The 20,096-nt window shown below is 38.8% G+C and overlaps 1 protein-coding gene across 1 annotated transcript in view; it reads right to left on the bottom strand.

Moving 5' to 3' along the window:
* KCND2 (potassium voltage-gated channel subfamily D member 2) overlaps positions 1-20,096 on the bottom strand; it is a 260,183-nt gene that overhangs the window by 6,683 nt on the left and 233,404 nt on the right. The window contains exons 3-5 of the mRNA XM_021553483.3: positions 13,025-13,187; positions 3,149-3,247; positions 1,502-1,597 (exon numbers count right to left, since the gene is read on the bottom strand). Of these exons, the coding sequence (XP_021409158.1) occupies positions 1,502-1,597; positions 3,149-3,247; positions 13,025-13,187 (358 nt within the window). The remainder of the gene's footprint in view (positions 1-1,501; positions 1,598-3,148; positions 3,248-13,024; positions 13,188-20,096) is intronic.

Here is a 20,096-nt window from a genome sequence, read left to right on the forward strand (position 1 = left end):
AGTCAGGGGCTTGCAGTATGTTTGCCAAGAATTCTGTTATTTGTCTGATTAAAAGTAATTTTATGCTTCCTAAAACTTTTATGAAGCAATGATTAAAGAGTTTTATTGACGGAACTTTTAATACAGAGTGGAAACATTTTGAAATGCTATAATGGCACAAGTTAATTGATTTAATTATACTTATTAATTAACTGTTCTTAAATTAGCTAAAAGTAATTTGTAAAATATATGTTTTTTAGTGCAATTAGTTTCACTATTAATGTAATCTTCACAGAATTCCATAGCATTGCTCACTCTGCATTTATGAGGGTGGGTGAGATCTTATCTGTTGACTTTTCAGTGACAGAAAAGAGAAAAGATGCCTTTTCTCAGTAACATGATGGTTATACCACAAAGGACGGTGAGAGTCTTAAAAAGACACACCACCCTTCCTGTTCTACAATGAACCAGAAACTTGACAGATTTCAAATGCTGAGGATCCAAAATGTCAAGTTCCTGCTAAAATTTTAGGAATACATCATCTCCAGAATACAGCTTGGAGATGCTGTGTATATTTTTGTGTTTAATATATCACAGGAACTCAGGGCCAGTAGCAGGACCCAAGAGAATTAAAAAAGAATGTAGATTCAAGAAACAAGATTATACTTGCTTTATAAACTTGTAAAGAATTTTTTTTTTTATTAAAAGCTTTACAGGCTCCTCCATTATGATTAGAGGAAAGGTGAAACTTTGGGAGGTGAATTCAGCTCCTACCAAATGAATAGAAATTTTTTTTCCCCTGATTTCTATGACAGTTTGACAAGACCTGTGGTCATTACTCAGATTTTTAAATATGTTTGCAATATTCTACTGTGGAAAAATTTTAAAGGCAAATTGCTGTTACCAGGTTCTGGTACAAAATGTCTCAAAAATGTTTCAAAAGGACCTGGCAAGAATCTTAGCAAAAGAAACCATAGTGTGGTCTGAATAGGAAGTGAGATGTTCTATCCTACAGCAAGCTTTATGAAATTAATATTGCTAAAGTAAGAATGGAGGAGACATAAGCACAACAAGCATATGGGTGATGTACTGCTAATTGATGCAACAACTGGACCCTTTTTATTTCAAAGACATGCTGTCAAAAGGAAAACATTGAATTCCACACATATATCAGGTTTTTATCAAAAATTGCTAAATTTATCAAAATTTAGCAATGTTTGTTGTGTCAAAAATTTTAAGTCTCTGTTGTTTGTTTGTTTGGGGGGAGTGTTTTTTTTTTTTTTTTTTTTTTTTGAGAAAGAGCAGAAAGACTTTCACAGTGATCTGCATCAAATATAGCAGAAGTTATTGCTCTGTATTATTTATATGCATTGGGTATAAAGCCTTAAAATAAGATAAAATGGCTTTTCTTCCCAGCTAACTGCTTTAATATAAAGGCTCATTAATTAGAAGAAAGAACTGAAAACATTCAAAACTAGGCTGGTGTTACAATTCTCAGAAAAACACAGTTCTCTTTTCCTACCGTAGTTTTTTCCAGGCAGTGAAGCAGGTGGTGGTGCTGTGTTTCAAAGGAAGAGCCAGATTTGCCAACAAAGGCCTGTTCTTCTTCATTGGAGGACTGTTGATACATAAAAGTCTGTATTATTCTCATTTTTGAACAAGAGGGTTCTTATCCAAATATTTGATCAGAACTAATCTGGATCGTACATGGTAGCATAACTGCAACTCTTCATCTACAAAGTAAACTAAAAATTATTTTGCACCTTAATTTGCTTTTGCTTCTTTTTAATCAAACTATTTTATTTCCTTTCTTTGCACCTCCTTTTAAATGTTTTCATCTTAGATCTCTTATGCATGGATAAAATAGTGCCATTTACAAATGCAATCAACACATAAGCTTTGAATGTTGGATCAACACATGTTTAAAATTTTAATCAATTTAAGTTACAGTAAAATATTTGTTATTCCTGAGAATGTGCCTCATTTGAAGAAAACTAAAAATAGCTGTCCTCCCAGGATCATTTCATAGCACTAAAGAATTTGTAGTATTGCTGCTTACACAAAAATTCATGTCAGTGATCCCAATCTACTGGGTTTAGAAAGCATATAGCAAATGTTACTGACGTAGAATGAAGAATTAAGTAGAAAGCAACCACTGTTTATTAATTGCTTTCATAATTATTCACTAGAAAGCAGAAAACTAAATAGGGGAGGAAGTGGGATAATAGAAAAGAATACAATTCAACCATGAGATATTTGAAATATGCATGGCAATTAAGCTATTTGGTGTCTTTTAAATTCAAATATTTGAGTTCTTTCAAGAGAAGAGGAAACAAGGGCTCTGAGTGCTCATCTCTTGTGCTAGACAGGACAGATAGACAGACAGTCACTTCCTTCTCTTCTGGCTATAGGTTAAAGTATCCGGCTGTTTAACATGTATTGAACAAAAAGGGCACAGAGGAATAAAAGCCTTCCTGTATTCCTCAGGGAATTGCCTAAATGCCAGAAAATGTCAGGGATTAAAAACCACTCTGTCTGCAGTCTTTCTCAGCTGGGTACAGCTTTGAGCAGCCAAGGGGCTGTCTCGCAGAAGCGTGGGTCACTGTGGATCCCCAGTCCCAGCTGCTGGTCCTGGCTTCCGTGGCAGGGCTGAGCAGGGAATTTGCTTCAGATGACATTAGATTACATTGCATTTGAGGTCATCACCAAGATTCTCCTTAAACCCAAGTAGGTACTTTGGGGGAACACTTCACTCTGCAACAACCCTCTGTGCAAACTGTATTCAAGAGCTGTCTTTTCCTTTACTGATCATGAAATCTGGTTTTGTCACCCGTGTTCTACCTGTTTAAAGTCAAGTGAGATAAATCCATCCCACTTCCTAAGAGGCAAATGCTCTGTACTTTCCTTAATGAGTTCTTCTACAGGATCTAACTCCAAAAATATGGTTACATTCTATCTGGACATTTCCCTCATCTCTTAATACTCCACCATCGATCTCACAAGCTTCCTGTAACAGTAGTAATTGTCCAGTTTATCCTCCCTTAATCTACCTCAAAAGACAATATTGCCCAAAGCCCCAAGGTGACTTGCCCTGGTGATAAGTAGAATAAACTACTTCTAGGCTGTCATTAAGTGGTTACTCCAGAGATGGAGGGAACACAAACATTACCTGCTGCAGCTGGTTACTCAGCAAACCATTTCGTTTGCTCTGCATGTAGGCATTAGCGCTCCCGCTCTTCGCTGCGCGGATTCGAGCGAGCCTGGCTTTCTGTGAAAACAGACAAAATGAAGAGTGTCATTTGTACTCTAAAACTGCTAATTGGAATCAGCTGCTTATGAATACCAGTCTCACAGTGACTGACAGACTGCATTGCATCCATTCTCCAGGTGGAGCAAATCACAGGTGTCTTCCCATTTAAAATGCATTTGATATAAGTTTTTATTTGTTTGCATGGATCAGCTACTAAGAACAATGACTTTGGAGAAGGGATTAGACAAATCAGTGTGGGAGATCAGCCCTTTTTTGTTTTTGCATTGCTTCAACTGCCTCTCCTTGGGCAGTTGTCCTGTGGGGCAGAAACATGGATATCCATTTCAGTTGCTACTGCAGTGAAAATCACTTTAAAGGGAAATAAACTGTTCAGAAAAAGTGTAATATTGTGACATCTATGAGTGGGTTTCTTAGAGTCTTCTGAGTTTTTGGAGTACCAAAGTGTAATAGTGTTTTTATGCTGTCTCCCAGCTAAGTTCCTGAATATTTGCCAGGCCGTTTTAGAATTGTAGAATGGTTTGGGTTGGAACAGGCCTTAAAGGGCATCTAGTTCCAAACCCCCACTGTAGCCAGAGATGCCATGCACTACATTAGGTCGCTCAGGGCCCATCCAGCCTGGTCTTTAACACTTCCAGGGCTTGGACATCCCCAGCTTCTCTGGCAAACTGTTTCTGTGCCTTGCCGCCCCCTCAATAAAGATTCTCTTTCCAACATCTAATATAAACCTTCCCTCTTTCAATTTAAAACCATTGCATCTTATCATGTCACTATCTGCCTGTATAAGTCTCTCTCCCTCCTAACTCTAAGTCCCTTTTAGGCACAGGAAGGCTGCTCTAAAGTCTCCCTGGAGACATCTCTTCTCCAGGCTGGAGAAGAGCTCCAGCCTGTCTTCATAGGAGAGATGCTGCAGCCCTTGGATTATCTCTATGACCCTCCTCTGGACCTGTTCTAACAGGTCCATGTCTTTCTTGTGCTGAGGACTCCAGATTGGGTCTCACCAGGGCAGAGTAGAGTGGGAGAACCACCTTCCTTGCCCTCCTGGCCATTATGTTTTTGATGCAGCCCAGGATGTGGTTGGCTTTCTGGGCTGTGAGTGCACAGTGCTGGCTCATCTTCAGCTTTACATCCACAAGGACTCACAGGTTCTTCTCCACAGGACTTCCCTTAATTACCTCCTCTGCCAGCCTATACTCATACGTGGAATTGTCCTGACCCAGGTGCAAGCACTTCACGCTTGAATTTTTTGATTTTTCATTAAGTTCTTATGGGCCTACTTCTCAAGTTTGTCCAGGTCCCTCTGGAGAGCAGCTCTTCCTTCTGTTAACTGCATTGCTCACCTTTGGTCACTGCAAACTTGCTGAGGCTCACCTGATCTCACTGCTGGTGTCATTGATAAACGTATTGAAGGGCACCAAGACAAAGCCCTGAAAGACACTACTCCTCACCACCTCCACCTACTTCTTTATATCTGTCAGTATAAACAGACTTAATACTTGTAATATTTTCTATTAACTCATAGACTATTCACAACCTGATTTTTCAGAGACTGCAAGTATCAATTACTTAGAGAAATTTGTGATTTCTCAGGTGAACCTCATTTCTTGTGAAGGTGGCTTTCATTCAGAATAGAAGGAGGCTCATGAGTGACAGATATTTTGCATCCACTGAATTTTGTACAAGACACAGATTTAGGGGAAAGGAAGCATGAAGAATGTGGAAAACAGAAACTTTTATGGGATTACTAGGATGGCATCCTAGTTCTGTATTTTTTGTGGCACGTTGCATGCATAAGATGGAATCTGGGTTTATCTTCATGGTTAGATTTCTGATTCTGAAAGCCAAGTGCCTAATAACATCTGGAATTAAATAGCTGCTGAAGCACAGAAGGAGATACAATGAAGCACTTGAAAATTCAATTTTGATATATTAGTAGGGATTTTCATATCTGATATTTACTCTGTTGACATTTTCAAAAAATAGAGAGGATTTCCCCCCCTTCCCTACATTTCTGTGACATTAAATGTCAGTATGTGTTTAGAGATGGAGGCAGCCTAGTCACTGCAGCCACCAGATCTTTCTGGCATTATGATTAATAATTAACTGAATTATAGGAATAGCTCAACACCACATTTCTTTGCACTCACAGCCTCAAACTCACAGATCTTCTCAACAGCAAGCCAAGAAATTTATGACAGCTAATAGCTAACGTGGCTGAAATCTGGCTTATGCTATGTCATGCATTTTCTATTGTTTAATTGTTCTGAAAGAAAATAATGCTCTACATGTGTGTATCTTGCAAAAAACTCACATGAGAGACTATTGATTGATTTAGTGATACATTGCCCATTTTAAGATAACACATTTGTTTATTGACTTTCTTGGTGAACACAGCATTTCCAGCATCACAGTTAATGCATCTTGTTTTAGTGTTAAGGAGAAAAGATCCCTGGTGACCTGGCCTGGGGTCCCAGGAGCAACCAGTGAGGCGAACTGTTACAGCTCCCACTCTTCCTGGCTCACCTGGAATCTTAGGTGGAACATCCAGGGCTACCAGCCTGGTCAGGGCTAGCAATTAAAAGGGCCTTGAGCAGGCAGAAAATAGGTTGTTTTCAAAGTGGGGCTTCTGTGATGCCACCCCAACATGCTGGGTTGAAGGGTGGGGGAAGGAGTTTTACCTGCACCACAGAATAGTCATGGGCTGGGACAAGTGCACTTGGTTATATTCATAAATATATAAAAGTTTAGTCTTAGGAGTTTGAGATGCTTTGAAAATGCCTTCAGAGGAGTCTCATAAATAAGTGATTTCAGTCACAAATGTTTTAGCTGTGGTACGTTTCAGTCTGCTCTTTATACAGGGAGATTCATTAGATTTAATGAATGGACATTAGCATACATTAGTTCTGCTTTTCCTTTTAGCATGCATATTCATTTTCTCTTTAGTGATTGAAGTAATAATTATGATGCAGCATCATTTAATAAAGAAATATGAATAACATAACAGTCCATCAGACTATCTTAATATATCAATGCTATGACACATATAATATGAAGGTTGTACTTTCTATGTGAAGATTTTTTATTTGTGTTGTGCAAGTATGAATTTATTGCCTCTTAGAAAGCTTTTGTGGGCTAGAAAGTAATAGCATACATCTTTCTAGCTGAGACTCATTCAGATGGCCTGAATTTATATCATTTACCAAAGAGAAGGCAGTAAATCTGAGAGGAAGAGAGGAAGCAGATATTGTGGCCTCCATGTTTATACTTAAGATTAGAGAAAATACTGCAGAAACTGGAGATGTTTACAAATCTGTTAAAGGGATAAGATTTATTTTCAGTGCTTCTGCCTGATTTATATATGAGCCTGTACTATGAGCAGTTCGGTGACTTCTCACATTTACTATCAAGGCTTCATTAAAAGCTCATGCCATCCACAGGATTTTAAGGGCTGTGCACTGGGGATAGAACTCCCATGAAAGGCATGTGATGACATCAGGAAAACTGTGGTTACAGAAGTGCTGCATTTTCCTATAGTCTGCATTTTCTATCATGTATAACAGAATGGGAGTGACAACTGCCCCTTTCAACCACTGCAAAACCTTTCCTAATCCTCCTCTTTCACAGTATATCTAAGGAATGAAATTCCACCCTAATCATCTCATCTCCATCTTCCTAAAAAGTTGATGACCAGCTCTAATTTTTGCCACATCCCTTGTATTTGCACTGAACTTCTCTTTTAAATGCATATCTTTCTTTTTTCTAGCTTCGAATTTTACAGCATAGAGTTGAATCCTTGTCTATGGCTGCATTCATAGAAACCTCACAGAGGGAATTCACTGTTATTCAATAACAGCTCTGTCAGTTTTAGAAATATAAACATTCATTTTCACAAGGTTTTAAGTAGAGCTAAATGTAACACTGTGGGGTATTTACAACATCCAGCTTTTGACACTCAGATGCCCTCAGCTGTCCAGCTATTTTAAGAGAATGATTTAATCAGGAAGATTTTAGGACAGGACTTATGGCAGTACTGGGAATAATTTCTGGCAAGATTCTCTTCAACTTGCTATGCAAGAAGCCAGGGTAGCCCACGTAATTTAGTACTTAACTCCTTTTGTGTCTTGTTTCTCTCCAGGTTATATAATTGTTGTACTATGAAAACTCAAAAGTTATTAATTACTTACCTTTTAGTTATTATTGTTTAATAATTTTGTACATTTAAAATATTAAAATTCCTTCACAGTCATTCTGTGTGCACAGCCTTTGGGCAGGACAGAGCTGGTTTTCTTCACAGGAGCTGGTATGGGGCTGTGTTTTGGATTTGTGCTGCAAACGGTGTTTATAATTCAGGGACGTTTTAGTTACTGCTGCGCAGTGCTTGCACTGAGCCAAGGCCTTTCCTGCTCCTCCAAGTGTCCCACTGATGAAGCTGGGGGTGGACAAAGCATTAGGGGGGACACAGATGGGACAGCTGACCCCAGCAGACCAGAGGGTTACTGCACACCATATGGCATCATGCTCAGCAATACAGATGGATGCTGGTGGGGACTGGCAGCTCTGGGACAGGCTTAGTGCTGAGCAATTGTTTTCTTTTGTATCCCTTTTTTACCCTGAGTTTCCGTTCCTTCCTCCCTTTCTGGTGGTTTCTTTCCCTTCATTATAATAATATTTTACTGTCTTTATCCACACTCACAAATTTTTGCACTTTTACCTTTCTGATTTTCACCCCATCCTTCTGGGGAGGAGAGAGCAGCAGGGTGGGCTTTATCTGCCTGTCTGTGCTGAACCACAACACTGTGGCTCCTGGAGCAAGGGAAAATATTGTCCAAAAAATCACTTACATTTTTGTTTGGTGTTTCATAAATCCACCCTGTGTGTTTGTGTTTAAGTGAAAAATCATGAAAAAGTGAAAATCATAAAAATAATTTTTAAGTGAAAAATCATACATTTCGTGCTCTGTCTAATTTTAAGTAATTGCAAATGATTGATTTCATATTAGCTGACAATAACTTGCATGACATCAATATGTCAGAGAAGAAAATGCTGTTTACTTTGCACATTAATGGACATGAAATTAAATAAGATTAATACATTTCTTGAATGATGCCTTACTTCCACAGTCCATTCAAATTATTGTTCAATAAATATGAATTCTACATGCTTTGTAGAATTCCAGATAAGTTACTGTTAGTTATATTTCTGCAATACTCCAGATATTAATAGCTTGTCTCATAAAGAAATCAAAATAGCTATCAGGGTTTCCTACTACAAACACTCAGTTCTAGACTTCCAGATGCTGTTAAGCAGTTGTTGTTGCAGTTTATCCTCGAGCTATTTATAATTAGCTGGTAACTGATTATTCATAACTTCACAGATAAATGCATCATGTACAATTAATAAATAACAAAGCCAAGCCAATCATTGGGATATATTTTGCTTTGTGAAGGTAGAAGACCATGCTTGCATGAAAGATTCAGGTTGAATTTTATGTCTAAAGTAAAATTTTGGAACTGATGGTTGTTTGACTGTTCTGTTGGGGCATCATGCAAAGTCACTTAAGGCCAGAAGTGCTTGGGCAATTAATATTAAGGCTCTTTTGTTCCTCAGGTAATGAACAGCAGAGCAGATATACCTGCACTCAGGCACTTGTTGGCCAAGAGGACACAAGGCTCTTGTCTCCAAAAGACATGTATGAAAAAGGCACATAGCAAGGGATATTTCATTCAGGATATGAAGTACTTTATAATCATAATTGCTGCTGCTGGGAGTGGCCAGACACCCATTCCAAGAGGGAAGCTGTGCCTCCTCCTGTCCCTTCCCTGGGCTGGTAGTCATCCCAGTGAATATGACACTGTGAGACTCCTGCCAAACCTTAGCCCTTGCTACCTATCACATACAGAATAGGAAATTATATCCAACTGTGCCTAAACCCTTCCCTTCCCTTCCCTTCCCTTCCCTTCCCTTCCCTTCCCTTCCCTTCCCTTCCCTTCCCTTCCCTTCCCTTCCCTTCCCTTCCCTTCCCTTCCCTTCCCTTCCCTTCCCTTCCCTTCCCTTCCCTTCCCTTCCCTTCCCTTCCCTTCCCTTCCCTTCCCTTCCCTTCCCTTCCCTTCCCTTCCCTTCCCTTCCCTTCCCTTCCCTTCCCTTCCCTTCCCTTCCCTTCCCTTCCCTTCCCTTCCCTTCCCCCTCCTTTCTTTGCCTTTATACAAGACAAGACAACTGTCATTAACTTTGCCCAAAGTTAATGGGCAACCAAAATAACAACCTCTTGAAGTTGTCTCTAGCGGAGAAAATCTCGACAAATAGCATTTTTCAAAACTGTCTCAGAACTGATAAAACTGCTTGAGAAGAAGGCACAGTAAGACTCCAGGGCATAATTAATTATGCCCTGAATTTCAGTGTCTGGTTTGGATTATTTATTCATCCATTTCTTTTCAGGATATGCCAGATCCCTGGACCTTACTATCAGATAGAAAACAATGTTTTGATAAGCACAGATGATTTTTCCTTTTTTTCTCCTCACCCCCTGTCTGTTTTTGTTTCTATTGATTGCTAGGGGTTTCCTGTACTGCAGCAGAAAGCTATCTTATCCTGCCAACATTTTCTGTATTGCAGAGTGGGGTTTTGTGGTAATTATAACAATGTATTTTTATGCTTGGAAGCAGGAGCTTCCTTTAAAATCCATTCAAAATGCAATGGTATATAAATAAATTTCTCTCTTCCATCTTCTCCCAAGCATCAATGTGTGGTGTCTTTTTGCCAAAAAGAAACAAGTGGAATTATCTAACGCTGAATAACTCTGCAGAACTCAGTAAGTGCATAAAATGATGGATGCATGGCTCTTAACAATCCTAATGTAAGTGACAATATTTTTCTGTTGTAAATTGTCAGTGCTTCTGGAACTAGATTTCAAATCTCAGCAAATTACTTTTGCTGAGAGTTTTCTTCCAGCCCAAGTGTTTTGCCATTTCTGAAGTCTATCTTGATTAAACCTCTGTGTGAGATATTGATAAAGTTGCTCAATTCAAAAGTACAACTGTCTCAGTCCAGTGGAAGCTGTTGTAGCCAACAGGAGGTACCATTGCCTGCAGGGCTTTATGCTGCTCTCCATGAAACAGCACCTTCTTTTGAGTTTATGTTCTTCAGCCACAGAACAGAAACAAATTCAGTGCCTAGGGAAACATTTATTTTAGAAAATGGTGTAACACCTCTATTGTATTGAATGAAGAAGGAATTTCAAACTTCAATAATGTGACCTTTTTGCCTGAATATTCCTTGACAATGCAGTAGAAACCCCCTGTGAAATGCAAGGCTATATTTCATGGCTAAATATGGACTCCAAATACCCATGAAGTGCTTTTTGTTGATTTTTCTTTTTTAGTCCATCAGAGCAATATTCAGTTCAACATCTCAGTCATTTTAGATTGAAAGAGATTGGCTTTGCAATAGGGGATATCAATGAAACACACATCCAGTGCTAAGTTAATCAGACCTCAAAGCCATTTTCTCCAAAGCAAGAAGGACATAAACACAGTCAGAGGAGATCTCTCATCCTTGCTGTTGGCATTGTTCTGGGGAGTAGAGGAAAAAACGCTTGGCAGGATTGCCATTCATCACTTTGTGTTCCTGTTTGAAACATACAATGAGCTCACTGTTTTGCAAGGAGAAAAAGTCAGCTATTAACTCAAGCAGTTTCTGTTCAGGAAGAGATTGTGGGGAATAGCAGCCAGTCTAGCAATTTAATTTTTGTGAAATATTTTCTAGTGTCCATTTCTCTTTCACTGACAAAGTGTGCTGGTTTTGGCTGAGGTGGAGTTAATTTTCTACACAGTGGCTGGTGTGGGGCTGTGTTTTCACGCTTCCAGTTCTCTCCCTGATCCTGCTGGTGGGGGAATGAGTGAGCAGCTGCATGGGGCTTTGATGCTGGCTGGGTTAAACCATGACACAAATGTAAAGCAGGCCTAGAAAACTCTGTTTTGTGGCATGCAGTAGGACACAGTTTCTATCTGAAATGGTTGTGTCTGCAGCTATTATGAAATAGAACAGAACAGGCAAATGATTGCTGGGATCGAGCAGATCTGTTAGCCATGACTGCCACAGTGCACAGGGGCACAGGCAGAAGCGCTGTGCCCTGTCTGCTGCAAATCCACAAAAATATGTAGAAAAATTCTTGACAAAAACAAGGTAGTGTAGAAGTGACATGAGTCAGCTGTGAAAGAGGGGAGCACACAGTTGAAATTAGACTGTGAGACAAAACAACATGCAGAAGAGTGGGTGGAATTAGCACACAGATAAAGTATGGGATTTGGATCCCTGAATTAGCCTATTTTAGATCAGGTTTCTAGAGATATATGGCATTCTCATGATACATCTGATTTTCTTTTTATAGCATTTTCCTCATCTGGCAGCATTTTTCCAAGATGTGGCCATTGAATGGCACTGTATCTTCCACCTGGGCCTATGAGTTTCTTGGCCATGTACCTCTGTTTGTCCTGATTTTAAGATATTCTGAGAATGGTATCACTGCATACATTTATTTCACTGATTTCGGGTGTGGGTTTGTTTGTTTGTTTGTTTTAATGAAGAAATCAGTCAAAAAGGTGGCCAGAGAGAAAAAATAAACTTTTTATATCTGACCATGATGCTTTTGTTGATATGAAGCAGATGCCCCCTGCCCCTGCCTGTGTTCCCTGGTCTATATATGCAGTCCCCAGCCATAGTCTGCCTGCACACTTCCCCCAGCAATGATGCTGCTCTCCTGAGATCACTGGAGACTCAGCACCTCTGAAGAGAGGCCATGGGTCCACAAAAAGCCCAAGTGGTGACACCTCAGCCTTGGCAATCATGCAGCCTGTGTAGCACCCGGAGCCTTCAACTGCTGTCCGCCGAGGAGCGGAAGGGGAGGCACGGCAGCTCCCAGAGCAGGGCTTCAGTCACAGTGGCTGTTCTCTGAGCTGCCTGGCACTTCACAGTTCAGAGAAGTGGATTAGAACAAGTGCATTGGCAGTGATGTGGAGATGTAAGTGCCTGTCCAGGCTTGGCTGCATCACTCTTGATAAATACTTCTCTTCCCAACCCCTGACCTTGTCCATATGTCTCAGGAAGAGAAACAGTCTTCTTGTAGATCTAGTGGATATTTTAGTGAGAGACTCAGAAAATCAAGGAAGCTGGAAAAACAGACTTTTACTTTCTTTTCTTTTTTATCTGATTGAGCTGTTTATCTGAAGCCTTTTAAGCAAAATAGAGCTGAGGAGACAAGTTCCCCCAACAATCAGATTCCCTCAGAGACTGAATCTGGGAATTTGACTAAACCTGGATTAGTGAAGCAATCTGTTAGCAGAGATGTTAGATATCATTATGAGGTTTGAGGGTTTTCCTTTTTTGTTTGGTGGGTTGTTTGGTTGTTTTGGTTTTTTATTTTTCCTCAGAAGACTGTGGCAGAAAGAAAGTCTGCCTGAAAAAGCACAGAAGAATCTTCAGTGAGTGAGACTGCAGCAATTGTCTAAAAATCCTAGTGGGATCTAGTCTAATAAGTGGGATTAATTACCAAAATAATAGGTCTGTACATTTTGACAGAAAAGATAAATGAACAAGTTTTGGTTTGAGTTGGGGTTTTTTTCCTCCCTAAAAATAAGACAACATTTGCATCTAGGACATGGTTAGGCATGTAGCATATACATGGTCCTCTTGCTAAGAAATATGCACTATAATGACACAGCATATAGAAAATCATATTTTATCTATTGTTCAACAACATAAGGGAAAAATTTAGAAGCTCACCTTTTGTGCCCTGCGCTTGTCTGCTCGTTGATTCTGGTGGTATATACGGCTGAAGTTGGAGACAATTACAGGAACTGGCAGAGCAATGACCAGGACCCCACTCAGGGAGCATATTGAACCAAAAATCTTGCCAGCTATTGTCTTTGGCACCATGTCACCATACCTGGGTTAAAGAAAGCAAAAGGCTTAGTAAAAACAAAATCTCTTCTAATAATTTTATTTCACAATTAATTAATTGCACAATATATTTTACTTGCAAATAATAGTTGCTGCATATAGATAATGCTTTTACACATATTCTTACATATACAGCATGCCCATTGTTGTGCACAAATAATTTTAATTTGAAACAAAATTTGGGTCTCCTGTCTGTCAAACTGGGGGCAGGTAAAACACATGCTTTATCTGCTGTACTCTTCCCAGGCTGTCTCTACAGCAAAGGAGAGAGAATGACCTTGCTAAGAAAAAAAAACCAAAAAAACTCAGTGTTGAAGTTCAGTCCTTATGCTTTTTACTTGAAAGAACTCATCAATTTCATCGGCAGGATCTGAGAGAGACCACTTGGTAAATTAGATACTAAACTGAAGAATCTATTGTCTCAAGCTGATACAGTACTTTTAGCAGGGTGACATTTTTGTAACAGGTTTCCCAGGAGATCATGGACTTTCCATCATTGTACTTTTTGAACTTGGCTAGACAGAAGCATGGCTGATCTAACTTGTTGTTGATATGAGAAGCTGGAGTAGCTGAGTTCCAGATGTCCCTTCTATGGTGTAGGTGAAAGCAAACATGAAAAACTCAAGCCAAAAACAAACAACCAAATTGTAACTGCAATCTTGGCAGTGCTCAGAATTACTAAAGCTACCACCTTCCTTTATTATACTGGGTATTATTTTGTCCAGCAAGTAAGAACAAAATATTACTGATGTATGTAAAAGCACTCCAGTGACAACTTAGTAAGAAATTTTAGCTCTTTGCATTTTGCTCTATTCTATAGGAAGCAAGTATGTAATTACATACTACAGAGTTTAATAAAAAGATTAATTACTTTCAAGTACCATTTAGTTTTTAACTTTATTGGATTTTAAGTTACAACTAAACATTGATTTTAGCTTGTGAGTTTAGTATGCTTGTGAAAAAAGAGATAACTTATTCCCTATTACAAAGAACTTAAAAACTCTTAGAACAAGAAAAGTTAAGAAATAAAACTATGGGGGAACAGTATTTAGAAAATACTACCTGGAAAACAAAACCTGTCTGTTCAGCAGGAACTGGAAAAGTAACAGAGAAGAGGGGGAAGTCTTCAAGTCAGTATCCAAATTGTGCACATAATCACAAGGAATGGATAAAAGGGTGAAGATATAGGATGATAGAGAAACTATATGAAGTTAGAGGACACCTTCTAGCAGTAAGAGCTCAGCTCATGTCAAAAGGAGATGAAAGTGAATGGCTTGCATTTTGTAGGATATGAGTAAAGTGTTGAACATAGACATTCAAATAAGTTGTCGTACAGGCAGATATAATATAGATGACCAAGTCTTAAACTATTGACATAGATTATGTTGTGTTAAGTAAATATTTGGTTGCTTTACTAAGCCATGTCCAAGTATAAAATATTCACATGAATAATATAATTAATATTTCTGCCAATATCTGCCCCCCCACTTACCCAGAATTTGAATGCTATTAGTTTCTTATTTTGTGACACAGCAGGATTGCATGAAAAATACATAATTTAATGGACTTTATCTTTTACATGAATAATATAATTGGTCTTAATAAATATATCTAAAACCTGGAAAAATACTAGAAAGAATGTCATGCTGTCCTTCACATCAATATTTCCACCCCACAACATAGGCATTTTTGGTGTTTATCTCTTCCTAAAGCCTGAGCTGACTATCAACCGTATGTATGACCTGATGCTCTTTCCTTTGGGCAAGGAAGTAGATAAATGACCTTTCAAGGTCTCTGACAAATGTGATCCCCAACACCTCACTAACCCTATTTTTTTCTGGGCAGAACAATAGAAAAGCAGTGAGCATAGGGCCAGGACATTCAGCTTTGTGGAGAAGATCTAGGAATGAGTCACTGGTTTACACTTCTGCTTTACACTATTCATTAGCTTTACTTAATTCTTAGAGATACAAGTACTTTCATATGTTGCATCAAACTGTGTAAACAGAAACCTGACACAACCAAATTTTGAAATGCAAAATTTACACATGCCCAGTACTAGACCTCTTAAATTAGAGCTCTTAAATGAGATTTCTAAACCTATATTTAGATGCTTATCACTTGAAATGCCAAACTGCTGAACTTCCATAAGCTTCCATTCTCACCAATGGCAGCTGTGAACAGAAAACATTGCTGGCTCTAATTAATTTGGCTTGAAATTGCTCAGGGATATAGTTCATCCTGTTGATAATGTGACACTATAATTATATGAATCAAGAGCAGACTGAAGCATTAGGAGTTGTGACAGGAACCACAAGCTCATCTATCTTTAGCATTTCAGTATTTGTGTGTGAATCTAACCAGTGACATAAGCAGATGCCTTTTCATAATATTTTAGTGTTACAGAGTGAAATAAAAAAATAAGGATTGTTTGGCACAAGAAGGTATTTTGTAATGTTTTTCTTAACTTCTAGATAAAATGTTGTGCAGATGTATATAGTATTTACTTTAAAACAACTTGCTTTCAGTTACTTTCCTTTTTCAGCTTGCATCACATTTGCCAAAGGTAATGTTGCTTGTCTGTTATTTAGTGCTAGTAATACCTTTCACATCACTAATAATTCTTACATAATTAGGTTTTCTCCTGTTACTAACCATGATGCTGGAGTTGTTTAAATAAAATTATGGTTAGAAAAAAATTACTTTAAAGAAATTAGTCTTCCTAATTCTCGCAGGGTGAGATACATATTTGGTCACTTTTGTAACAAAACAGAGGTTTTGCTACATTTACCCTGGTTAGACTTGCTCTCCTCTGGGACAGTGACACAGATTTTAGTCTAGGGTAGTCTTGATCAGAATTGCTAATGAAGTTCCTCCTCCTGAATTAAACATTACCTTTAGTTATACCTCATATATCACTGAATACCACCAATGCAAATGTATAACATAAAATGAAAGGAAAATTCCTTCTGTAGCCCCAACTGCAATTGTTTTATTCTTTGGAAATTCTAAACTAAAAAATGAATCTAACTCCATTTTCAGATGGCAGGGAAGCTTTGAGGTACCAGCATTTCAAAGTGGAATATTTGTACTTGATCTCTAAAACAAATTCTAAATTCTGCAGAAAATCTGATTTCTTCAGCCTTGGAGACACAACAAATGTAGAATCTTATTAGGCAATTTTCACAGACTCCCTTTTCAAAAGAGAACTATTTTAAGGTTTTATCTAGTGCTACTCTGCTTGTCTCACTTTTCTTCAGGCTGGAAATACAAACATATTGCCCTTTATTTCTTTTTTTCCCCCCTAGTTGCAGTCTTTTCATAGTTTTGTGTATTATCTGTTCTACATAAGTCTATTACTGTAGCCAAAGCTCAAGCCAGTCTTTGGGCATTTGTGATTTGTACTGACAATCTAATTTTGTAATGTCAGAAGTGTCATCCCAATATTTTATGTTCTGCATGAATGAAGAAAAAGAGGCTTCATACTGATCTCTGATATCAATCAAGTTCATTCTACTTCAGTTGCCAAAAAAGAAGGAAAAAGGCTCTGACAAACCAGGTGTGTCAATCAAGTTTTATCAAATCACAAGTCAGAAACAACATGATCAAACTAATGCTTAGGTTTCACTGGATGCAGTCCAGACAGGCCAGAGGGGCTATGGCTTGCAGTCCATGAGTTTCATTAGATTCAGGAAAAAGATGAATAGGTGATGTTGACACAAATAGAGCCCGCAGCATTTAGAATTTGTTTTAGAGATCCTCTTCACTAAAGTGACACTGTACAGGGATGGATGGATGGATGGATGGATGGATGGATGGATGGATGGATGGATGGATGGATGGATGGATTTAAAGGCATGTATGTTTGTCTCGGTTGTTTGTATTCATCAGGTGACAGACCACTTTTGCATATTTGACTCCTTATTGCAAGATAGACAGCAAACCAGGGGATTCCTTCATTTTGCAAATACTCTTTCAGAGTGTTGATGTGAGTAACATGGGTGTGATGTAGCACTTTGCATGACAGACTAGGGGGGAACAAAATGCAGCTTGAGTCATACACAGAAGCTGTAGCTCTTATAGGAGCTTGGGAAATACAAATGTATTTGGGGTTACTAATACCCAGCCAGTAATCTCAGCATTGCCATGTCAGACCTTAACCATGGAGATCCACCTGCCAACACACTTCTGCTTTTCTAACCAATGAGTGGAATATATCTGGTGTTGCATACCCATAATTCAAGAAATCTCAGACAACACAGACTATTTTTGGCATCATCACCTATTAATCCTTTTTCTGAATCTAATGAAACCCGATTTTTGATGGCTGTAAGATGAAATATTTTATAAGTCAAAGTTCCACATTATAACTGAAATGAATAATACTTTTTGGCCATTTTTTCCTTGATTTGAGGGAGAATATATTTTCTTTAATAATCTTAACAAATGAGAGGGACAATGCTGCTTATTTATCTCCTGTTTGTTTGGATAATTTTTTTTTTCCACGTGAAAAGTAAGTGTATTATGGATGACAAAATAAATAATGACAGTAATTGTAATTTTGCATATTTTTGTGTGTTGCATCAGAAATTAATATTTGAAATAGCTCACTTTGGGTCAAGACACCCTCAAGCGATCTCTCTACCAAATCTATTAAATTGGAGATCATATATAGGAAGAATAAATTCAGCATTTGCGTTTTTGCAAAGCCTAAATACTCAAGGCTGAAACTGACCGACACGGTAAAGGTTAAAAAACCCTCCCTACGACAGGGTTTTCTGACACTAGAGGGCGTAAACGCCATTAAAACCAAATGCAAATGCAGAAACAATTTAAAATGCGTGTTACAGATCCATATGCCCTCTTCCACCTCTTTCGAATTAATTTACATTCTTTAAAGAATTATTACATTGATTGAGATCTGTTGTCTGCTCCGATATTTTTTGCTGAAAAGAAAGGCTGGTAACATTTTTTTTTTGTTTTCAAACTTGTAAAACATGTCAGAAAATAATGGAGTTGTAACATAGATGCAAAAACATTAAAATTAACTTGGTAATAGTTATTTTAAAAGAAAGGGAATTTATGCCCAAAGAACAATGGAAATAGTACAAGATCCAAGGAAACTAAACAATCTTTGTAAATGCCAGAAGAGCTCATATTTTTTCATGTGCAGGGGACAAATTACATTTCCCAGTAGATTTGGTGGGTCATCCAGGCAGAGATGTAGATTTTTGCACAGGAGTTGATTTAGAACAGTGCCCTGCCTTCCCAGGACAAGGGCAATGCTGCTGCCCTCCAGCTGCCCCTCTGCTCTGTGCTGGCTCAGAGCTTCACCCACTGGGGTGGGATGAGGATGCATCTGCTCTCTTGTCTCCTGCCTCACCTAATGGCTCTTTCCTCACCTCCAGAAAAAGCTCCAGAGCTGCTGTGGTGAGACTCTCAGAGAAGATGATACAGCTGCTCATTGGCCCATGAATTTAGGCTGCCAGCCACCCACTTGGGCACATGTTTACATCCAGTATAGGAGAGTAGGAAGGAAAAGCAATTGCCATCCTCTCTGACACTACCAAACAATAATCTTGGTGAATCTGACTTACTGTCCTGGTTTTGGCCAGGTCTGAAAATAGCCTAGTGATTTTGGAAAAGCAATTTCTAATAATACAAAATGTTGCTGGTTGTGTGAGGTGCAGAACAACATTACTCAGATTACTTAAAATTTTATTCCAGCCCAGGAAGATTCTACAAGGAATTGCAAATAATCTTCCTGGATGCATTTACTGCTGTGCAGGGCCCTCTGCTGCCATAGCTCTCTCTTCTGCCTAGTCATGATGGACATGGTCCCCTCTGGGTCCACAAATGTTCCCTCAAGTGCTGGCCAGTATGATCATTCATGAATGATGAAAACCACATCTGCTTCTCAGAAGTGGTAGTGCTCCCTGGGTTTTCCAGCCTGCGGTGCAAGAGAATTAAAATAGTGCCCCTGCATCTGGCTGGGTTAGCAGTTCCTGAAATACAGAATTTCTAATAAAAGTCAGGGGATTTGAAGGGGAGGGGTGTTGCGGGTTTTTTGTTTTGTTTTGTTTGTATGTGCACCAGGGTTTTTACTTAAACGGATTTGCACTTTAGTACTTAGAGGACGAAACACAGTAGGTTTTGCATGGAAAAGTTAAAAGGCTTGCCCAAGGAAACACTGCCAGCTTCTTGAAATTCAGACCAAGTTTCAGATAACCAAATTTCTTCTGTTTTCCTTCACCATAAAATATTAAATTCAAAGAAGTAAAAGATCTCTTTTGTTGTCATTTCTCCCTCACTGAATAGAAAAACTTAATACCCTACCTGTTCCTGAGCAAATCATAACGGAAATATGATGACTGATCCATCCTGCATGGGGGATTTTTAAGCTCAGCTGAATCCCAACAGCAACGTTACAGTCACATACTAATGAGATGGCGTTTCTGTTTGTTTTTTCCTCCCAGACTTCAGAAGCAAAAATAAGCATGTTTGTTTCTGGGAAAACGAGAATGGATCCAACACTTCATAAGGATAAGAAAAGCAACATAGTACTAAAGCTGTTCTTGATGTAAAACTTGCAAGCTGCCTTCCCAGGTGTTTCCTAAATCATGCTGGTTCCCACAATACACTGGCCATCACCTACAAGCACAGGTGAAAATCTGCCTTCTTTAGAGTTTGCAGGCAAAGGGAGCTTTTCACAGCCCCTCACACAGAATCAGGATTCTGTGGCAAGTGCAGGGGCTCTCAGCCTATGTGGCCCTGCCTCCTGCCTGAAGGTGACACTGACACTGTGACAATCACTGCAGAAGGTCTCTGCAGAGGAAGCTTGCTCTTCCAAACCCCGTATTTGTTTGAAGTGATGTAGACATCACGTACCATTATT

This window comes from Lonchura striata, chromosome 5 (genome assembly GCF_046129695.1).
Source record: "Lonchura striata isolate bLonStr1 chromosome 5, bLonStr1.mat, whole genome shotgun sequence".
In the NCBI taxonomy this organism is placed as follows: domain Eukaryota; kingdom Metazoa; phylum Chordata; class Aves; order Passeriformes; family Estrildidae; genus Lonchura; species Lonchura striata.